This window comes from Rhinoderma darwinii, chromosome 3, assembly GCF_050947455.1.
Source record: "Rhinoderma darwinii isolate aRhiDar2 chromosome 3, aRhiDar2.hap1, whole genome shotgun sequence".
NCBI classification, from domain to species: domain Eukaryota; kingdom Metazoa; phylum Chordata; class Amphibia; order Anura; family Rhinodermatidae; genus Rhinoderma; species Rhinoderma darwinii.
Window position 1 is genome coordinate 72,043,848 of NC_134689.1, and position 22,986 is coordinate 72,066,833.

General features: G+C 43.5%; 1 protein-coding gene across 1 annotated transcript in view; it reads left to right on the plus strand.

The window, feature by feature from the left end:
• The window catches only part of DOCK2 (dedicator of cytokinesis 2), a 963,684-nt gene that overhangs the window by 794,141 nt on the left and 146,557 nt on the right, over positions 1-22,986 (plus strand). Inside the window, exons 38-41 of the mRNA XM_075859372.1 lie at positions 6,956-7,075; positions 12,108-12,197; positions 14,781-14,885; positions 16,498-16,639. Coding sequence (XP_075715487.1) covers positions 6,956-7,075; positions 12,108-12,197; positions 14,781-14,885; positions 16,498-16,639 — 457 coding nt within the window. The remainder of the gene's footprint in view (positions 1-6,955; positions 7,076-12,107; positions 12,198-14,780; positions 14,886-16,497; positions 16,640-22,986) is intronic.

Genomic DNA, 22,986 nt, shown 5'->3' on the forward strand with positions numbered 1-22,986 from the left:
TGATTTTCACGCGCCTCGCACGGACCTATGTTCGTCTATGGGGCCGTGCAGACTGTCTATGAGTTTCACGCATCGTGTGTCCACTGCATAAAACTCACGTCATGTACTATATTTGTGCGTTGTTCGCGCATCACGCCACACCCATTGAAGTCAATGGGTGCGTGAAAATCACGCGCAGCACACGGAACAGCAGTGACGCGCGTGATTCGCGCAACAGCAGTAAAAAGTATGAATGAAAACAGAAAAGCACCACGTGCTTTTCCTTTTAAAAACATACAGAGTGTCATAATGATGGCGGCGGCGCGAAAATGACGCAGCCACGCATCTGCAAACCACCACCAACTCTTTACCTCCAGCCGTAAACCAGCTCGGAGGCACCGCTCACCTCTGCAGATGGCTCCAACCACCAGAAGACCACTTCAATGGGATAACACCCTATGAAGTCTTCAAATTGTATACCTTTTTGGGGGACGCATACCCCCGATGCGACCCCCCCCCCACCATTTTGTACTGACCAACCTCAAGGACTCCCCCCGCCACAGAGAAACAGGCCTTGACTACCTTAAGCCTGTGAGTCCCTCCATACCACCACCGCCCTCTCAATTCCTTCTGCTAAGGCCAGGCTCCACAGATCAATTCCAACCTCGGTCAAATGTACCCCATCACTCCGCCAATAATTTCCGACTCCAGACTCCAAATCCCTGTGTCGAACACAAATGCCCCCGTTCTTGGCAACAAAACGTGACACCGCCCGGTTCACCTGATCTTGCCAAGCGCTAAAACTTCCTTGGAACTATGTCCGACCAAACAATCACTAAGCATGGATAAGACGCCCACAGACACAACAAATCGTGCTTTATATCCCGCACTAACTCGCGAAAAGGGCGTACTCCCAGATCGTTCCCCCCAACATGTAACACCAAAACCTCCGGGACTCTATCTAGCTGAGAGTATGTTTGAAACTCGGTCAATACCCGGCTCCATAACATACCTCGAAATCCCAGCCAATGTAAAACCGCATCTTGCCGCGGAATGCGAAGATGACGGCCATCCGGGTGAACGTCCACCCACAGTGCCCCCCAGTGCACATAAAAATGTCCTAACAGCCAAACTAAACAGGGGCGATGATCTGAAATGAAAGGACAAGCAAACGCAAATAAAGGCCATCAGAAACAATTTACAAACTCACAACAAATGAGGGCGCACGTAAGTCATAAACCTATTAGACTCCCAGCGGCCAATGCGACGCACACCCTCGTCATCCAACCCCCAACGCCCAGCTTCTGTAGCCGCACAGATCCTGAACGAGTGAGACGAGTAATACCCGTACCCAAGTCCAACCTCAGCCAAGCATTTTTTGAATACAGCATCAAATTGATACCTGGACAAAAACGAGCCATTCTCATGGTGGAGCAATGGCGACTCAGGCACCTCACCCCGTGGCTTGAACGCAACCATACAAGCAACCGGACACATCGCCGACCCGGGGAGGGCAAACAACACTATCCGCTTACCCCGTCCCAATTGATCAGTCTTGGACCGCCGCAAAAACAACTCAAGTCTATCCCCATATAGACCCACATCCGCCTGTCGCAATCCCCCAGCCCTCGCCGTACTAGGAAAAACCAACTCCCCAATTCTGAGTGCTCCAAAAAACGCGAGGGAAAAAGCCAAACAAAACAACTCTACCTCATAAGGCGAAGTACAAACAGCCCCCAGCGATGCGCCCAGCGAACCAAGGAGGGTAAATGACACGGGTCGCCTCTGATCTGCTTCAGCCCTACCGAGACGCAAACCTTTCAAAGTTTGCCTTACTAGAAAATGCTTGGACACATCCTGAAAACCTCGTAATTTAAATCCAAACGCCAAACCAGCAACAAAACGATTCACCTTAGCCAGAGAAAACCCCGCCTCCCAAGCATCCCCCAACCAGTACAACAATGACACCAACCTGTCTTGCTCCGTGCTGACGTTACCCAACACTCTTACCCACTCCTCCCACTGCTGCCAACAAGCCGAATAAGCGCTCCAAGTCGCATTAGCCAACGACCGTTCAATCAACCGTTCCACGGGACCGAAACCAGATCCCAGAGATGTTCTGGGCAAGCCAAACCGAACAGCTCCGCTCCCGGTGCCAATTGACGAAATCGATCCCACTGCGAGCGAGAAAGAGCATCAGCAATACAATTGGAAACCCTTGGTACATGCACCGCAACTACCCACGTGTTTAAAGACAAGCACACCAAAACTAGGTGACGCAACAACTGAACCACAGGCGGAGAAGATGCTGATAAGTTGTTAATTGTTAACACCACCCCCATGTTATCGCAGTGGAAACTAACCTTTTTATCCCTGAGCCTGTCCCCCCAAATGGTCACCGCAACCATGATGGGGAACAGCTCGAGCAGGGCCAGATTCCGCGTATGGCCACTGATCACCCAGCTGTCCAGCCAGTTCCCCACACACCATTGACCTCCTGCATACGCGCCAAAACCACCGGACCCCGCCGCGTCAGTAAACAACTCCAACTCGCTCATATCCTGTACAGGTGACATCCACAACGATCTACCATTATATTGCCCGAGGAACGCATCCCAGACCTGCAGATCCGCCCTGTGTTCCAACCCTATCCTCACAAAATGATGGGATGCCCGGTTACCCGCCGTCGCTGCCGCCAATCGCCTACTAAAAATTCTACCCATTGGCATAATCCGACAGGCAAAGTTCAACTTCCCCAGCAGCGACTGGAGATTGCGCAAAGTGATCTTCTTCAAATTGGCAGGCCCGCGTCACCTCCTGCCGCAATGGCAGTAATTTATCCTCAGGAAGCCTGCACTCCATAGCAACCGAATCAATTGCGATCCCTAAAAAACAGATGGTAGAGACCGGGCCCTCAGTTTTACCAGGCGCCAAAGGAATTCCAAAATCCGTCGCAACCTTCTGCAAGGAATACAATAAGTTACCACAAACAGGGGAACCGCTAGGGCCGATGTAAAGGATCTGCCAGGCACTACGTCTGTGGATACTCCCAGGGTTAATCAGTCGACACCTGAGGCCAGACCTCTTAGACTGACACCGGCTCCCACCAATCAGGGTGGCAGGCTCAGGAGTGGGAGAGCCTATCGCGGCCTGGTCAGTCGGAGTTAGCTCCGCCCCCTGTCCATTTATACCTGCCGTTTTCTCTTCCTCATTGCTTGTTATTCTTCTTGGATTCCTGGCCCCACTGCTGCCTTGCTCCAGCCTGCTTCTGCCGTGCTTCTGCCTTGCTTCAGTTCCCGCTTATCCTGCTTCGCTCTGCCCCTGGCTTGCTTCCTGCTCCGTGCTCTGCGTTTGTATACTCCACTACATCCTGATCCTGACTGACTCGTTCACCACTCCGTTTCCTCACGGTGTTCCGTGGGCTACTGCCCCTTCCCTTGCTTGTTCCCTGTTTGTATCCCCTTGCACTTAGTCAGCGTAGGGACCGCCGCCAAGTTGTACCCCGTCGCCTAGGGCGGGTCGTTGCAAGTAGGCAGGGACAGGGCGGTGGGTAGATTAGGGCTCACTTGTTCCCTTCACCTCCTTCCTGCCATAACAGCCGACACAAAAAATCATCAAGATAATATATCAATGAGTCCACCCCAGCTACGCCCTTCGTCACCCATTCCACGAAGCTACTAAAAGCCTCAAAGTATGCGCAAGAAAGAGAGCACCCCATTGGAAGACACCTATCGACATAAAACCCCCCGTTCCAGAAGCAACCCAACAGCCGTTGGCTCTCCGGATGTACCGGCAGCAAACGAAATGTCCGTCTTCGTCAACAACGCCCCAGGTCCCGCCTCACGCACTAACGCCACCGCTTTATCAAATGACGTGTAAACAACCGAACATAAATCGTGATCTATCCCATCATTTACCGACGATCCCCTGGGAAAAGACAAATGCTGAATCAAGCGGAATTTATGGGGCTCCCGCTTCGGCACAATTCCCAAGGGGGATACCACTAGATTCTCAACCGGCAGCGCAACAAAAGGCCTGGCCATGCGACCCAACGAAACTTCTTTCAAAAGTTTTTCCGAAACAACCGCCGCGTGCAAATAAGCCGACTTAAGGTTGTGCCGTGTAACCGGAACCTCATACGGAGGAGGGGGAATAACAAAACCAAACAAAAACCCCTCATAAATTAACTTGGCTGCTACTCTATTCGGATATTCATTTAGATACGGGCCCATCCTTTCCACCCTCACCGGCGACCGCCCCTTGACCAACGGAGGAGGACTGAGGGCCTGACCGCTTCCCTTTTCGCATACATTTTTCGGCCCCATGCCGTTGCACTCCGAACAGACATGCTTAAATTTACATGTGGCCCCGAACTTACACTGGCCATCATTGAATTGCCAGCAAAACCCAAGTTTTGACCCGGAGCCCTGTCCGGACTGACTAGACTGACCTCCTTGGCCAATGCTCCCGGGAAAGGACTGCTTAACCGGGGCCGTAACCCGCAACCACAGCGCAAAATCCTTTTGATCCCACCGGATTGACGGACGTACCGCCTTCCGTTGGCGAAATTGCTCATCATACCGCAACCACGCCTGACCCCCGTACGCCCGATAGTCCTCCCCAATGGCATCGAAATAACAAAACAACGCCAAGCAATTTTCCGGCGCCTTTTCCCTGATCACACTTGCCAAAATAGCTTGCGACCAATTAACGAACATCTGCGGGATAAGCCTATACCACCGACGTTCCTCTTCCTCCTTTTTACTCTCATCCCGCTTGCCCTTATCCAAGTTGAACTTCGCAAGCGGCAGAAGAGAAAACATTTCCACGTACTCATCGTTCCAAATACGTTCCCTAACCTCCTGTTTAAGGTGAGCCCCTAAAGGATCCTCAAAACAGACATAAACCTTGCCCCGAGCACGATCATCAAGCCGAATTCTATCCCCATCCTTCTGCGCCTCAGTTTGGACAGACACTGCTACTGCTTCCTTGGACACCCCCGGAACATCACCAACCATGGACCGCGGCTGTACATCACGAGGACCTTCCCATACCACCACCGGGGACCCCGCCGGAAATACAGGCGCCACTGCCCTATCTAAGCGCCCGACTAACTCGCGCAAACAACCCACCAAATCCGATAAGCCATCGCGCCCGACAACGCCACTATCAACAGCCGATACCTCCGCGCTCGCTGCCCCACCCCCAACACCCGACATGAAAATTGCTGGATACGGTAAAGTAGGAGTTACACACTCACCAGGCTGCCCAGGCGCTGTGTTCCCGCCTGCCGGAAAATTCTGACCGCGCTGCGACTCATCCAGCTCTCCATCTTCCAGATCCTCTCTCGCTGCCGACCTTATACTCGCACCGACATCTCAGACACGGGGACCCCGACACGCTGGCAGAGGGGCGACAACCTGCCGCCCAATCGCAGGGACCCAGACCTCTGACCGGTCCTGTTGCCTCGTCGTCGCTGATCTTGGCGTCCTCACCGATGGTCTCGAGGAAGCCTGCCCCCTGGCCGGCACATCACCATGCGGGGCGGCCGTGGACTGCACCCGGAACACTGCTTCTGAAGGCAGGGGCGTGACAGGGAGCCCGGCCTGCGACTCCCTGTTAACCGCCGAGCCCCGTCGCGGCTGGGGATTCCTACCACTACGCAGGCCCTGGGAGGAGGCGCCCGTCCCAGCAACCTGGCCTGCAGCGTCCTCAGAGGCTCTGGTGGACGGGACCGCCGAGAGCGGCGGGGTGACCGAGCCTGAGCAACCGCCGCTCCCGACGACGTCCTCTGCTTTATCGGAGCAGGGGCAGCAAGAATCAATTCTCCCCCCGCTGCCATATCACCAGCGCCTGGGAGGGGAGCGCATCTGTGCTAACTGCTGACACAGAGTGCCGGGCTCGGCGCGAAGACGGACTCGCCTGAGGGATCCGGACCAGCGCCGCCACTGTCTCCTCCAGCCAGCCCGGATCATGGTACGCAGCTGCTGCCCGCAGCTGCTCGAGCATTGTGACCGGAGACAACATAGTAAGCAGGAGCAGTGGGAGCTAATTTTCTACCTGTTGTTCCTCCCGCTGCTTCCGGCTCAATGCCGAAAAACAGCGGGAGGAACAGATACCTCACCCCCGTCTCCTCCCTTTTTCCCTGCCTCCACTAACCCTTTCCCTTCCTATTGGCTAACCTTTCCCTCCTATGGCAGTCATGGAGGCTTTCCCTTAAGCCCTCCGTGCTGCCGTCCAGCCTCGTCTATACTTGTCCACAACAGTTTAAGGTGTAGGAGAACTTCCATGCGGTCACTAAACACATGATAAAAGACATGATTTTGGATTCTTTCATCATTCTTTCTGTTTATTTGTTTGCTGTACATGTTTTCTAACTGCATCAGACAATTTAATCTGCATTCTGTGAGCTTTTTTTTGTGAGGACCACCCCTATAAAAGATAATTTTTCTGTGCAAATGTGGTTGGTCGGATAAAAGAGGTTTCATTTTAGTTTTTTTCTTCTGTCGGATTTCATATAAAGCTAATAGAAAAAAAAATGTGGCCTACTCCATCAGATACTATATTACGGAGGTAGCAATGCTTTTTCCCTTTTTTGATTGTTATCATTGATGGGTGCAATTATAACCTGTGCTTGAACCTGAGGCAAGGCAGCTGTGCTAGATCCAGCTACAATCCCTAGTTTATTGATTAGTCTGTTATATGACACTGTGGTATTGCTACTTATAAATTATCATTGCATTATTTGGCCACTATAAGGTACACCATTAGAGCGGCATCAAAAGAAGGTACTACACAAGGCACTGTACAAGCTAAGGCTGACCCTTTTACCATATATGCCTAGCTACCTACTTATAATTTAGGAATTCTTGGTTTTATACATATTTATTTTGCCTTTACATTAAAATATGCATGTCATTTCCCGAATTCAGTATTTATACTACATTTTAAAATGATTTTGTTTTGTCTCTTTAAGTGGACAGATGAGCAGTGTTCACCCCAGGTCATGCAGACAGAATTTCAAAGTTCACAAACACACCGCCAACTAAAGGAGAACTTGTATGGAGTTATCATTGGATACTTTGACAAAGGAAAGGTGAGATATAGTATGTATGTGTATTGTCTTTTATAGGTAAAGCTAAAACCACCTGAAAGCAAACTAGCATTGACAAGAAATAGGTACATTTAATCTCCAGTCAGCATATTGCCAGCAGTGATGTGAAAGTGCAAGCAAAAGGCCTTCTCTCAGGTTTTTTTCACACTGCCCTCTTTTGAGCAGCAGAAAGGAACTTTTTTTTTTCTCCGTACAGAAAATTGGCCAGAGGGTTTTGTTTCCTTTCCTCTAGATCAAATAGTTGGTGGAAGTATAAAAAATGAACAAAAAAAAAATCATAAAAATAGAATATAATATGAGCATATCCTTACCAGGTACTTGCTTAGCAAAAAACAGTACTGTATATTAGCTTAATCGTGTTGCATTTAGGTCTATGCCATCCTATCAACTCTTTATTTACCAGCCTATTTTGGGCCTTAATGATGGAGCATTTTTTTCAGTTTTTTGATCAATGCATTTCAGAAGACATAACTTTCTTATTTTTCCATAGAGATAGCCGTGTGAAGACTTGTTTTTTGCGGGAGAAGATGTCTTTTTTTTAATGGCACCATTTTGGGAACATATAATTTATTGATTAAATTTTATTAACTTTTTTTGGGGGTAATGAGAAAAAATATATATTTTTGCCATACTTTTTAGCATTTTAAATTTACACCATTTACCATATGGTATCATTTAACATGTTAACTTTATACTGCGGGTCATTACGATTCCGCCGATACCAAATTTATATATTTTTTTATGTTTTCCTTCTTTTACACAATAAAAACACTTTTTTCGGTAAAAGTATTTGTTTTTGTTGCATAACTTTTTTATTTTTACGCCGACCGAGCTGTTTGAGGGCTTATTTTATGCAGGGTGACTTGTAGTTTTTATTGGTACCATTTAAGTGTACATACAACTTTTTCATCGCTTTTTATTGGGTTTTATGGAAGGCAGGATGAACAGTAAACAGCAATTCTAGCATTGTTTTTTATTTTATTTTTACGGCGTTTACTGTTCGGGTTAAATAGTGTCATCGTTTTATAATTCGGGTTGTTACGAACAGGGAGATACCAATTATATGTGGATATTTTTTTATTGTTTTTTTCATAATAGAGCATTCTGTGAGGGGAAAAAGTGGGTTTTTAATTTTTTTTTTTACTTACATTTTTTATTTATTTATTAGTAACTTTATTAAACAATTTTTTACTTTTTTTTATTCCACTATGGGATTTTACTATGCGATTTGATTGCTTTTATAATACATGGTGATTAAAAAGGGATGGTGCAAAATTATAGCCTCGGTATTCATAACCGAGAGAACATAATACAAATTTATTGACATGAGAAGACACACTACCGTATCTATCCAAGTTTTTTCTATACACTACAAATGTTCAAAGGGATTTCCATTGGTGGCATGGCAGTTCTGTCCAGACGCGTGCCAGCATATCCTCGGTTATGGACTCCACTGTGTCAGTGCTACTTTGTCTTCCTTTGTCTCAGGTCGTTCAGATCTTGTGGCTGGGGGCCAGATACACTTGATGTACCTTGCTGTAGAGCACACAGAAAGAAGTCGCAGGGTGTTAGATCTGGCGATCGTGGAAGGCAGCGATTGGTCAATCGTTATTTCCGGTGCGACCGATCCCACGTTCAGGTAGAGTTTTATTCAGGTATACGCCAAAAATCCAAATGGAAATGTGGAGGATGAAAATGTGGATGTTCATCATCCTGCTGATAGACTACGCTTGGCAGATCTTCCTCTGTCTGTGGCATAAGCCATTCCTCTAACAAGTCCAGGTAGGAATGGCCAGTGACAGTATCCTCGGCAAAAGAGATTTGACCGTAGACTTTGTACCTGCTCATTGCACAGAAAAGCTTCACTTTGGGTGAGTCCCTCATGTGCTCGATAAGGGCAGATAATTTTTCTGAGCCCCTAACATTGTAGTGATTGGCCTTTCCGCTGAGGTAAAAGGTAGCCTCTTCGCTGAACACCAGCCTGCCTGAGAATTCATCCTCTTCCAATTGGCCCTGTAAGTCAATGCAAAAGTCACAGCATTTCAGTTTGTCGTTTGGTTTCAGATGAAGATGTAATCTGTATGGTTTAGGGTATGTTCACACGGCAGCGTCCGTAACAGCTGAAATTATGGGGATGTTTTCAGGAGAAAACATCCCCGTAATTTCAGCTGTAACGGCATGTGCAGGCGCTTGAACGCCGCGTCCATTACGGACATAATTGGCGCTGCTTTTCTTTGGAGTCAATGAATAACGGCTCCAATTACGCCCCAAGAAGTGACAGGTCACTTCTTTGATGCGGGCGTCTATTTACGCGCCGTCATTTGACAGCGGCGCGTAAATATACGCCTCGTGTGAACAGACAAACGTCAGCCCATTGCTTTCAATGGGCAGATGTTTGTCAACGCTTTCAAGCCGCATTTTTCTGACTTAATCGGGGCAAAAACGCCCGAATTACGTCCGTAATTAGTGTGTGTGTGAACATACCCTCACAATGCAGACGTTTTCAGAAGATATGGGTTTGTAGCACCTTTCAGCCTGGTCGACTTTCTAGGACTATGCGCGTACACGGCACAAATCCTGTTCACTTTCTCTCCCGAAGTCTTTGGGCGGCCTGGAATTTTCCCATGACATAAACATCCAGTGGTTTCAAATTGCTTCACCCAAAGCGAAATGCAGTTTCTATTCGGAGAATATTTACCCCATTTATTCTGAAAGTTTCACTGTATTGTCACAACAGACCCCGTTCTTGCAAATTCCAGCATGCAAAAAATCTTTTCTTGCTTCGATGTTGCCATCTTATGTCACACTATGTAAGCACATTTCAAATTTGGCTCTTGAAAGTGAAAGCTGTGCTGTGATTGGTTGCTATGGGCAACTAAGCCAGTTTTGCTTAGATTTTTTAGTCACTGACTCTTTACCACTGATGTTACTTTAACTACAGGCCTTTACTTTTGCACCATTCTGTTTGAATCACCCTGTATACTGCAATACTTCTGTATTGCAGTGTATTGTCCCTGTCAGTGTTAGGCCGGGTTCCCACGTAACGTAAATGCTGCGGAATTTCTGCAACTGAATTCTGTGCGGAAATTCCGCAGCATTTACAGTAGCTAAAGTGAATGATATTTTGCAAATCTGATGCACACGCTGCAGGAAAAAAAATCTGCTGCGAAAACGTTCAGAAATTGACCTGCGGTGTGTAATTTAACCCCTTCGGGACTGAGACATTTTTTGCTTTTTCATTTTTCACTCCCTGCCTTCCAAGAGCCATTGAGGGCTTAATATATTAAAGCACCATATAATGTACTGGGATACTGAAAAAAAATTCTTTGCAGGGCTAAAATTGGAAAAAACTATGATTCCTCCATTGTTTTTTGTGTTTCGTTTTTACGTCTTTCATCGTGCAGTGAAAAGTCAACTTTATTCTTCGGCTAAATTCAATTACGGTGATACTAAATTAATATAGTTTTTTTTATATTTCACTAAAAATGGTCTTATCTCAACACATTCTGAGAGCCATAACTTTTTTTTATTTTTTTGTCGATTTAGCAGTTGCAGGCGTATTTTTTGTGGGACGAGCTGTACTTTTTATTGGTACCATTTTTTGGTACATAAAACTTTGAATCACTTTTTATTAAAACATATTTTGAGAGCTAAGTTGACCAAAAACAGAGAATTTGGCGGTTTACATTTTTACCCCGTTCACCGTGCGTGTTAAATAATGGTATATTGTACCAGTTCTGACTTTTATGGACGCAGCAATACCAATTTTGTTTATTTTTACATTTCTTTAGAGGAAAAATTTTGGTATTTTTTGTTTCATTTTTTTTTCACTACTAATAACTTTATTTAACACATTCTGTTAGTCCCCGTAGAGATCTCTAACCAGTGGCCATTCGATCGCTGGAACAAGAGGTCCAGCAGAAAGATAAATTTACTCAAATTATTTGAGTTTGTCTGTGGCCATTTTTCATGGTGGATACAGATCTGTCCACCCTTAACTTTTCTTGAATTGCGTTAAGTTATACAAAATGTCATGGTAGCAATTCAATACAATCTTGCGCCATCCAGTAATTTTTTTTATATGTTAGCGTCTATGGCCAAGGCATCTGTCACAGTCATCTAGTAAAAAAGGTATACGGTAAACATAAAGGTGTTTTTTTAACGTGAGAGCGTATGTTTACAGATTGTTGACAGATAGTAACCATCAGAGCAATTAGTCGGAGGTAAATGATTTCTTTCACACGTTTGTTGAACGTCTCAGGATATGTCAGGATTTAGGCTTCGTTCATATCTGTGTTCGGTGTTTCCGTTGTTCTGCTCCGTCATATCTGTTGCATGGCAGACACCATCAGCGCCCGATGGTACCTATTGACTTTAATGGCTTCCATCGGGATTCCAGAATGGTATCCGTCGTTTTCCTGGACAAAATAGCACAGCATGCTGCGATATTTTGTCTGGCAGTTTGGACCGGATCTGTGAATGAGGAACAAGTTAAGGGAGGACACATCTGTGCATGCATGCTGACTAATCTCAATATTAGTACACCTAAAAAGCACAACTATTGGGTCAATGAATGGATAAAAAATATTGCCAAAATGACTCAATCCCAACAGGTGCCCTCTATAAAGATTTTGTATGTTGTTCCAATTCTGATTATCTTGCAGAAAATACTTGTAGAAATCCTTGAATAACACAGTCATAGAAAAAGATTTGTATGATTTTCGTTTGCCATCCATTTGTGCTTGTTACAACTAAAATATATTCTTATTACGGATGTCATCATGATATAATTTTGGAAGCTGCATTTCTATTCAGTAATTTATTATCAATATGCCCTTGCAGTATAGTACTGGTTTTGAATTGTGATTTTCAGAGATAAAATGACAGGTTCGTAATTTAACTTTTTCCTCCTTGTTTTATTTTATTACTCTGGAAAATGAGACATTCAAGGACAAATCACTATGATATTTCAAATGAGCACAATTTTCCATTTTATTTTGTAATTACATTACAGATGTGGGAGGAAGCAATATCACTATGCAAACAATTGGCAGGCCAATACGAGATGGAAATTTTTGACTATGAGCTTCTGAGCCAGTGTTTGGTAAGAACTTTTGATTTAACTCTGTAAAATCATACGATTAAAAATATCTGCATTTATTGTAACATTAACCATATGTATTTTATTCAACCAATCCCTCATTATTATGTCTTGCAGATTGTTTTTCTTTTTTATAACACTAGGGAATGCATTTTTCTCAGGTTGACACACTTATACTAACCTTGAGGGTATGTTCACACACACTAATTACGGATGTAATTCGGGCGTTTTTGCCCCGAATTACGTCCGAAAAATGCGCCTCAATAGCGTTGACAAACATCTGCCCATTGAAAGCAATGGGCTGACGTTTGTCTGTTCACACGAGGCGTATATTTACGCGCCGCTGTCAAATGACGGTGCGTAAATAGACACCTGCGTCAAAGAAGTGACCTGTCACTTCTTGGGGCGTAAATGGAGCCGTTATTCATTGACTCCAATGAATAGCAGGGCCAATTACGTCCGTAACTGACGCGGCGTTCAAGCGCCTGCACATGCCGTTACGGCTGAAATTACGGGGATGTTTCCTCCTGAAAACATCCCCGTAATTTCAGCCGTTACGGACGCTGTCGTGTGAACATACCCTGAAGAAGATAGTAGTGCCACTACTTAAAGCAAATGTCCACTCCTAAATACCATCTAAATAGGTTCACAATGCTATAATGATTACGTTTTCAATATTTCTTTTTATTGACCGCATCTCTATTTTTCTGATTACAACTCCAAATCCTCTATATAGCCATAGAGTTAAATGATACAATACTGGCTACTAGAGGTAGAGTAGGGTTTGCTGTACTATCCTTTATTATTGAGTTTAAGGTTTAAGTAGTATTGTAAAGGATCTGCCAGGCACAGCTTCGGGGTTAACTCCCAGAACTAATCAGTCAGCACCTGAGAATACATCCCTGAGACTGACTCCTGCTTCCACCATTCAGGCTGGCAGGCTTAGGAGTGGGAGAGCCTATCGTAACCTGGCCAGACTCAGCTAGCTCCCGCCCTCGGTCTATTTAAGCCTGCACTTCCTGTCCCTCGGTGCTTGTTATTGCTTGTGTTTCCCTCCTTGTGGTTTCCTGGCCCAGCTACAGCTCCTGCTATTTTTGATCCTGCTCCATACAGACCCTGGCTTACCGACTACTCTTCTGCTTTTCGTTTTGTACCTCGCACACTCCTGGCTTGACTCGGCTCGTTCACCACTCTGGTTGCTCACGGTGTTGCCGTGGGCAACGGCCCCTTTTCCTTGCTTGTGTTCCTTGTATGTTTGTCGTGTTTGTCGTGCACTTACTGAGCGCAGGGACCGCCGCCCAGTTGTACCCCGTCGCCTAGGGCGAGTCGTTGCAAGTAGGCAGGGACAGAGTGGCGGGTAGATTAGGGCTCACTTGTCCGTCTCCCTACCCCCTGCCATTACATAATAAAAAATAGCAGGAGCTGTAGCTGGGCCAGGAAACCACAAGGAAAGAAACACAAGCAATAACAAGCACCGAGGGACAGGAAGTGCAGGCTTAAATAGACCGAGGGCGGGAGCTAGCTGAGTCTGGCCAGGTTACGATAGGCTCTCCCACTCCTAAGCCTGCCAGCCTGAATGGTGGAAGCAGGAGTCAGTCTCAGGGATGTATTCTCAGGTGCTGACTGATTAGTTCTGGGAGTTAACCCCGAAGCTGTGCCTGGCAGATCCTTTACAAGTATACAATAAGGTCCGAATCTACCTCTAGTGGTAACTTCAGGCAGCCAGACTTGTATCATTTAACTTCATGGCTAAGCAGGGAATTAAGAGCTGTATAAGAACTTATTTAGTTTCTGATTTAGTTCTTCATGGTCGGAATGTGAAGAGATGGAATTCTTGGACTCATTCAAAATACTATATTTAATTATGATCTTAAATGGCTAATTTGAGATGTGTTTTACTTATATGGAGTGTCATTCTAATACGAACAGTATTGTGTGTCTGTTACTGATGTGTATTTTTGTTTGGTTGTAATGTATAAAAATCTTTCAATAAAAATTTAAGATTTAAAAAAAAAAAAAAAAAAAAAAAGAGCTGTATAAGAATGTTCACACAATAGCAACATTTTTTTTCTCATAGAAGATTGACTAGACTGGATAGAATTGTCGCAAATTTGTAACTGGAAAACACTCTGCCAATTGTTTCTTGTTGGCTAAACAAGTGGCATTAGATTATAATATACATCTACGCCACCGCTTGAAAAAAGCAGAGCTGACAGGAGGAAAAGTGGCACAGCTCTTTTCTAGCGTGACTTTGTTCTAGTGTTTGGCAGGGCTCACAGCTACCCCACCGATCAGACAGCCTAGTGATGTACCACCAATATCATTGAAGAGACAAGTGCAGTTTTTCAGGCACTACTAATAACATTTTTCTTCCTATGAAAATACATATCCAGCAACTTGTCCTCTGATGCATACAAACTGACATGACTAAATGTCATGCATCTCCCGGTTTATCTTTTTAATAACTTCAGAAATAATAATCCATTGTTACTACATGATTTCACAAACATATCACAAACAGAAAATATTTCAAATTATTTTGTTGACTTTTTTTCTCTTCGGTTTTAAAAATGTTTTTATTGGCAGACGCAGCAAGCAAAATTCTATGAAAACATAATGAAAATTCTTCGTCCGAAACCTGATTACTTTGCAGTTGGATACTATGGCCAAGGATTCCCAACATTCCTCAGAGTAAATGTTTTATATCCACAATAACTAATTTTATGGCTGACAATAAAGTTGTGAAATGAACAAGCAGATGTAGATGCACACAAGAGTCTTGATTTACTGACATTATGTATCATGTCTGACAAATTTATCCAGAATTGCAGTCTCACTTTCTTTTATTTTTTTAAAGCAATTACATGTTTTTGTATTTTGGAATATCCAAATACATTTCAGATAGTCAAATGTGGTCCTCTAAAGCATATCTTTAATACTCTTATAACATTTGTAAGGCTTCGTTTACATCTGTGTCAGGGGTCCGTTCCGATGTTCCGTCTGAGCTTTCCGTCGGAACAGAGCCCTTACTGACAGAAACTAAAACCAAAGGTTTCCGTTTCCATCACCATTGATTTCGAATAGCGATTATGGTATTCATCCTGTCAAAACGACGGAACCTTTGCACAACGGAGACAAACTGAAACCATTGTCACCGGATCCGTCACCATTGAAATCAATGGTGATGGAAATGGAAACCTTTGGTTTCAGTTTGTGTCAGTCAGGGCTCCGTTCCGAGGGAAAACTCCTACGGAACGTCGGAACGGAGCCCTGACACAGATGTGAACATAGCCTACCGTGATGTCCTCATTTTCTGCAATTGACATAGACACAAATATTTACATTATTTAGTAAAATTTATAATATTCTCATATTATTTGGGTTAAACAGCTTACAAAATTCATGTCATTTAAAAAAAGGAGAGATTTGCAATTGCAATACAAATTTACTGAAAGACCTCACAAGAAAGTGAAATGTGTAGATATGAATGAGGGACAATTAATAAATAAAAACAACTATTTTTAAATTTGTAACAGATAAGAAGTTGACTGGTTTAGTAAACCCCATTATTAAATACCCTATTAAGCAATTCTGAGTTTATAGATGGGGATCCCTCATTTAGGACCCTTATTTATTTACCAGAGAGGTAAGACGCTATAAAGAGGGTCCCTCATACTAGAAGCACCGGCACGTATGTACATTACAAGGACGGCTAGTTGATTTTTTTAGTGGGCACTGTGTAATGCCTCATTTTCCCTGTGGTGGTGCTGCAGGGAAAATTAACACTTACTGCTGGATTCCCTCACAGATTACAGCTAATCGCTGGGGTCCCAGCAGCAGGACATCCTGTAATCAGTTTGGCGTCAGAGGACTCTTCTAACAAAAAATTGTTTAAAACAAAGAAATTCAATATGGCATTAACACATACATTTATAATAAAATTATGGAAATAGGATAACAACTGACCATAACAACGAATTAATTCTGGGCAAATTGCTAATTATTTATTCAAGAAGCAAACCAAACCCTGAGTTTATAATATGAAGTAACTGCCTCTAACAGAAGTAATTACAATGTAACAGCCAGGTTATTGCAGATAATTGACCTATATGAGTAGTCTGGATCTCAGTGCAGTGAAGTTAGATAAGAATAATCGCCAGCTTCTGACAGAACTATGGATAGCTAACTTTAAAGTGTAGCCTCACTCTCTCAGAGATTTATCACATGGGCATTGGTGTAAATTGTTATTATTGTTTAATATTAGGAAAATATTTATTTATGCAAAAAATATATATATTTGCAGAACAAAATTTTCATTTATCGAGGAAAAGAGTATGAGCGGAGAGAAGATTTTTTGGCACAGCTGATGAGTCAGTTCCCTTTTTCAGAGAAGCTGAACATTACCTCATCTCCTGGAGAAGATGTCAAAAACTCCCCTGGACAATGTATCCTTTTATGACCTTACTAGTCTCTACTTTAGATTAATCATTGTCAATTTCTTGTGTAAAACTATAACATGGGCAGACTACGCACCGTAGGTCAATTTCCATCCCGAAAAATGCTGCAGCATGTCATGAGATTCCCTGGAATCTCATTGACTATGCTGGTTCTGGTACACTGCGGATTTGCGTAATACGCATTTGATCACTTTTTATTCAATTTTTTTGGCCAAAAGAACAGCTATTTTTTACGCCGTTCACTGAGGTAAATAACAATATATTGTAATAGTTCAGAGTTTTAAGGACGCCGCGATAATGGTTATGTTAACTTTCATTTTTTTTTAACATTTCTTTAGGGAAAAAATGAATCAGACATTTTAATCAGACGTGATAGAAGTCAGATCAGTGGGGTTCTGACAGCTGAGACTGGAGATTGTAAAGGTTCTATTTGTATGTTTTCAGTAGGGGCTGCACGCGGTGGTCTATATCCACTAAAAGTAATGGGATGTGCGCGCACAGTTAGGTTTGCATAACTCCCATTTGTTTCAAGTCAGTGGTTTTTCTATCCATTACACATATAGAGGCAGCCAAGGTGCCTATTTAGTGTCAAACAGTACCCATTTAGTAGCTGATGTAGTGCTAATTATAGTGGCCATTCGTTCTAAGGCCTCATGTGCACAAACATGTTTTTGCATCTGCAATTCATCTGCAAGTCTGCGTGTGAATTGCGGACCCATTCATTTCTATGGCACCATGCACACAACTGTGGTTTTCACGGTTCCTTCCAGGAATGCAAATATAAGCCGCAGAAATTCAGGACATGTCTTATTAGGGCCTGCAAATTCGCTACGAAGTCAATGGGCCCGTGGAAACTGCAGATACACCTCCATGTGACATCTGTAATTTTGCAGAAGTATTGTTAGCGACGACAGGAAGTTAGCATCATTGTTTGCCTTGCACTTTTTTTTATACGATCTGCATTTTGCGGATGACACATGGACGTATTACGTTATACAAAAAAATGGGACATAGAATATAATTAAAACCACAGAAAAAGGCCATACTCACAGATTAGGTGGTGGGTAAAATACCCGTTCCAAACAGGACGCAACCAGGTCAGAGAATGCTGTTGATGGGAAGTGCCCAGGTGTGTTTAAATAATGATAGCCACTCCCACTAACCTTGAGGGGAGTGGTGTGTTGGGCATGGAAGTAAATGTGTAGTAATAATAAATAATAAAGTACTGTGTATAGTGCACATGTGAGGTATAGGGGACATGACTAAGTGTAGTGTGTAGAGATCAGGGCTGTGAGTGAAACAAAAAAGTGAGTGTAGTGTGTAAACATGGAGGCATAGTGTTTGGATAGTGAGGCACAGCATATATCGCCGAATAGCAGCCTATTTATAACGCCCACATTGTAAGAGAGCGGGCTGCCCTGCATGCAGTGCCAAACATCCGCACACCAGGCTATCCCAGCATCATAAGACCTGGGCGCGTCCTGAAAACAAAGTATGTACAATGTAAGTAACCATGAGAAAACATGGGGTATTAGTTGTTGTTTTGGCCAAAAAAACGCAAGCTCGCAATCCACGTCACGGATCCCCACACTTGCGAGTCCCTACCTGGAACTTTTCGTTCCAAAATCTAAGATATACAAAAAAATGGGACATAGAATATAATTAAAACCACAGAAAAAGGCCATACTCACAGATTAGGTGGTGGGTAAAATACCCGTTCCAAACAGGACGCAACCAGGTCAGAGAATGCTGTTGATGGGAAGTGCCCAGGTGTGTTTAAATAATGATAGCCACTCCCACTAACCTTGAGGGGAGTGGTGTGTTGGGCATGGAAGTAAATGTGTAGTAATAATAAATAATAAAGTACTGTGTATAGTGCACATGTGAGGTATAGGGGACATGACTAAGTGTAGTGTGTAGAGATCAGGGCTGTGAGTGAAACAAAAAAGTGAGTGTAGTGTGTAAACATGGAGGCATAGTGTTTGGATAGTGAGGCACAGCATATATCGCCGAATAGCAGCCTATTTATAACGCCCATATTGTAAGAGAGCGGGCTGCCCTGCATGCAGTGCCAAACATCCGCACACCAGGCTATCCCAGCATCATAAGACCTGGGCGCGTCCTGAAAAAAAAGTATGTACAATGTAAGTAACCATGAGAAAACATGGGGTATTAGTTGTTGTTTTGGCCAAAAAAACGCAAGCTCGCAATCCACGTCACGGATCCCCACACTTGCGAGTCCCTACCTGGAACTTTTCGTTCCAAAATCTAAGATATACAAAAAAATGGGACATAGAATATAATTAAAACCACAGAAAAAGGCCATACTCACAGATTAGGTGGTGGGTAAAATACCCGTTCCAAACAGGACGCAACCAGGTCAGAGAATGCTGTTGATGGGAAGTGCCCAGGTGTGTTTAAATAATGATAGCCACTCCCACTAACCTTGAGGGGAGTGGTGTGTTGGGCATGGAAGTAAATGTGTAGTAATAATAAATAATAAAGTACTGTGTATAGTGCACATGTGAGGTATAGGGGACATGACTAAGTGTAGTGTGTAGAGATCAGGGCTGTGAGTGAAACAAAAAAGTGAGTGTAGTGTGTAAACATGGAGGCATAGTGTTTGGATAGTGAGGCACAGCATATATCGCCGAATAGCAGCCTATTTATAACGCCCATATTGTAAGAGAGCGGGCTGCCCTGCATGCAGTGCCAAACATCCGCACACCAGGCTATCCCAGCATCATAAGACCTGGGCGCGTCCTGAAAAAAAAGTATGTACAATGTAAGTAACCATGAGAAAACATGGGGTATTAGTTGTTGTTTTGGCCAAAAAAACGCAAGCTCGCAATCCACGTCACGGATCCCCACACTTGCGAGTCCCTACCTGGAACTTTTCGTTCCAAAATCTAAGATATACAAAAAAATGGGACATAGAATATAATTAAAACCACAGAAAAAGGCCATACTCACAGATTAGGTGGTGGGTAAAATACCCGTTCCAAACAGGACGCAACCAGGTCAGAGAATGCTGTTGATGGGAAGTGCCCAGGTGTGTTTAAATAATGATAGCCACTCCCACTAACCTTGAGGGGAGTGGTGTGTTGGGCATGGAAGTAAATGTGTAGTAATAATAAATAATAAAGTACTGTGTATAGTGCACATGTGAGGTATAGGGGACATGACTAAGTGTAGTGTGTAGAGATCAGGGCTGTGAGTGAAACAAAAAAGTGAGTGTAGTGTGTAAACATGGAGGCATAGTGTTTGGATAGTGAGGCACAGCATATATCGCCGAATAGCAGCCTATTTATAACGCCCATATTGTAAGAGAGCGGGCTGCCCTGCATGCAGTGCCAAACATCCGCACACCAGGCTATCCCAGCATCATAAGACCTGGGCGCGTCCTGAAAAAAAAGTATGTACAATGTAAGTAACCATGAGAAAACATGGGGTATTAGTTGTTGTTTTGGCCAAAAAAACGCAAGCTCGCAATCCACGTCACGGATCCCCACACTTGCGAGTCCCTACCTGGAACTTTTCGTTCCAAAATCTAAGATATACAAAAAAATGGGACATAGAATATAATTAAAACCACAGAAAAAGGCCATACTCACAGATTAGGTGGTGGGTAAAATACCCGTTCCAAACAGGACGCAACCAGGTCAGAGAATGCTGTTGATGGGAAGTGCCCAAGTATTACGGATAACATTTCATCTTTGTGAATTTGTGGACCAGAAAAACCCTAGGGTCGTGTGCATGAGGTTTTAGGCTTAGTTCACACGTTGCGTAAATACTGCGGATTTTCCTCAATGGAATTCGCTGCGGAAAATCCGCAGCAAATACAGTAGCAGAAAAGTGGATGAGATAAAAAAAAATCTCATCCAGGTGCTGCATAAATACTCAGCAATGCTTATAAATTGACCTGCGGTGTGGATTTTTATTCCGCAGCATGTCAATTGAATTTGTGTAAACGCTACTTAGTTGTTGTGGGTTTCCTCATTGAATTCAATGGGGAGGTAAAACCCGCAACAAATAGAAGTTGTTGCGTTTTTTGCGGCGGGTTTGCAGTGATTCCGCCGCAAAGAACGCAGCTCAGAAAAAAAAATCGTATACTTACGTAGGAGTCTGTGTTTCTTCCTCCAGGCCGGCCTCCTGGGATGACGTTTCATCCCATGTGACCACTGCAGCAAATCACAGGTTATAGCGGCGGTCACATGGGATGAAACGTCATGGATGACGTCATCCCAGTAGGTCGGCCTGCTAGCAGGCCGGCTAGCAGGGCTGCTGCTAATCAATGATTCTATTATCTCTGTGTTTGGCCATTACTAGATAATGCCTTTGGTCTGAATCTGGATTTAGTCATCATTTGGCTTTGCCGGGTTGATCAGGAAGGAGGTCCTTTCTTCGGCCTGTATATACCTCAGGCCTCGATTACTTAGGTGCTGGTTATTCTGTTTCTGACATGTGCTAACGCTTTCCAGATTCTTGTTTGTGACTTTGTTCTTGTCTAGTTCTCGTCTGGTCTGTGCTGTGTTGGTCCTCCGAGATCTAGCTTTTGAATAGTCGTTTTATGTGTATCCTGGGATTAGTAGTTTCGTTGGATTTTTTGTGAGGGCCCAGGTAGGGGTTTTGCAATGTTATACAAATGTTAACTTGTGATTAAACTGGATACACCTTGTGCTGTGCTACAAAGCATTGGTAAAATTGATTGATAAAGTCTAAATATTTATCAATTCAATGATCCTTCTAGCACCTGTCACAATATATAGATTTTTTAGGTTTAGGCCTGACAGCAAACATTATTTGATCCCTTTAGCTCTGTTCACATCTGTGTTGCTTATTCCGTTATTCTGTACCGTCATTTAATGAGTTTCGCTGGTTTTCTGCATGCTGCGTTTTTTTTTGTCTGGCAAATATGCCGACATCTGCGAAGAAGGCTGCTAATAGAGCCTCCGATGCAGATGTGAACAGAACCTAAACAAATATAAGCAAATAAAGTACTTCTGTCTTCTGAATAGATGTGGAGGGGTACTTTATTTTCTAATAATATATTTATCTAGAATTGTTCATTACTTTATGACATATTGCTTCACGTGAGAATTGGAAGATACAGAATGACCTCTAATGGCTGCCTCCAGTGTTTATCTATCATTTTCTTTGCTTTAACTATTATGTTGTCCTGTATTATGTTCCACAAAAGGGCATGATCAATGGCTTTTATAATGACAGTACATTAGCTTAATTACTATTTTATGATAACACAATTAGGAAGACATATATACCCACATGTTATTTAGTGTCAAACTAGTTTTCCGTTAAAATAAACAAGTATTCAATTATTTCCTCTTGTCCAGCACTGCGATAAGCAAAGCAAACATTTACACCGGGCACTTTATCACCAAATACTTCATTAAATGCAACTTTATAGTCTATTCAGTATGATTTATGAAACCTGAATGAAGACTAATTGTGCACATAGTAAAGGCATACACATACAAAATTAATATTCAAGGCAATCTCTAGAGAGCTGTCCCTTGGCTTTATTTATGTCAGGGAAAAGCAATTATTTTGTGCTCGTTACCCAAAGTAAAAAAAAGAATAAGATCTCAGCAGGACTTGTGTGATACTTAAAGCTGGTAATATTGTTCATGTACACCACATCTTTATACGTATATTGTTAGAGAACAATACAATAGTAGTATTATAGAAAATCTACATTTTAAAAGTGTTCCTAAAATTGTGTTCTCTCACTCAATATTACATCGGGCATGAGGAAACTCCGTTAGCACGCTGGGTGCGTAAGGGTCGTAAATATGCACATTTCCTCCCCTTATGTAAATTAGGTTACAGAAACTTTAAATGTATATCAGTTTAAATGTTTTGTATTACTATGTAATGTACATACTGTTATGTTCCCATTGGTGTTTGGGGAGCATGAAGCACCCTGATTGTTGATGGTGATAAAGGACTGATGGACAGTAGTACAAAGCTGCGCAGCCAGTCCTTGCCATCAGTGCCGGCCCACGCAGAGCCCTGGCACTGATTTAAGGGCAAACGTTGTAGTTCTGCGTTGTGCACCAGGATGTTTGCAATCAGGGTCCATAGGGAGTAAGTAAGAGTAAATATATGGGGGTGTGTTGACGCCATTTGGAGAGAGTGCGACTAGACCGTGTGTAGTTCTGTTGGACCCTGTGTCTGCTAAAAGCTTGTAGTTAGGCCCTGTTCCTGGGGATCATGTAGCTATTGTGCATGCAGTTGGGCCCTGACTTCAGCCACTGTGAGGTCGGCAGTGAAGTGAGAATGTAGTAAGGAAATAAGTGCATTGTGGATCTGAG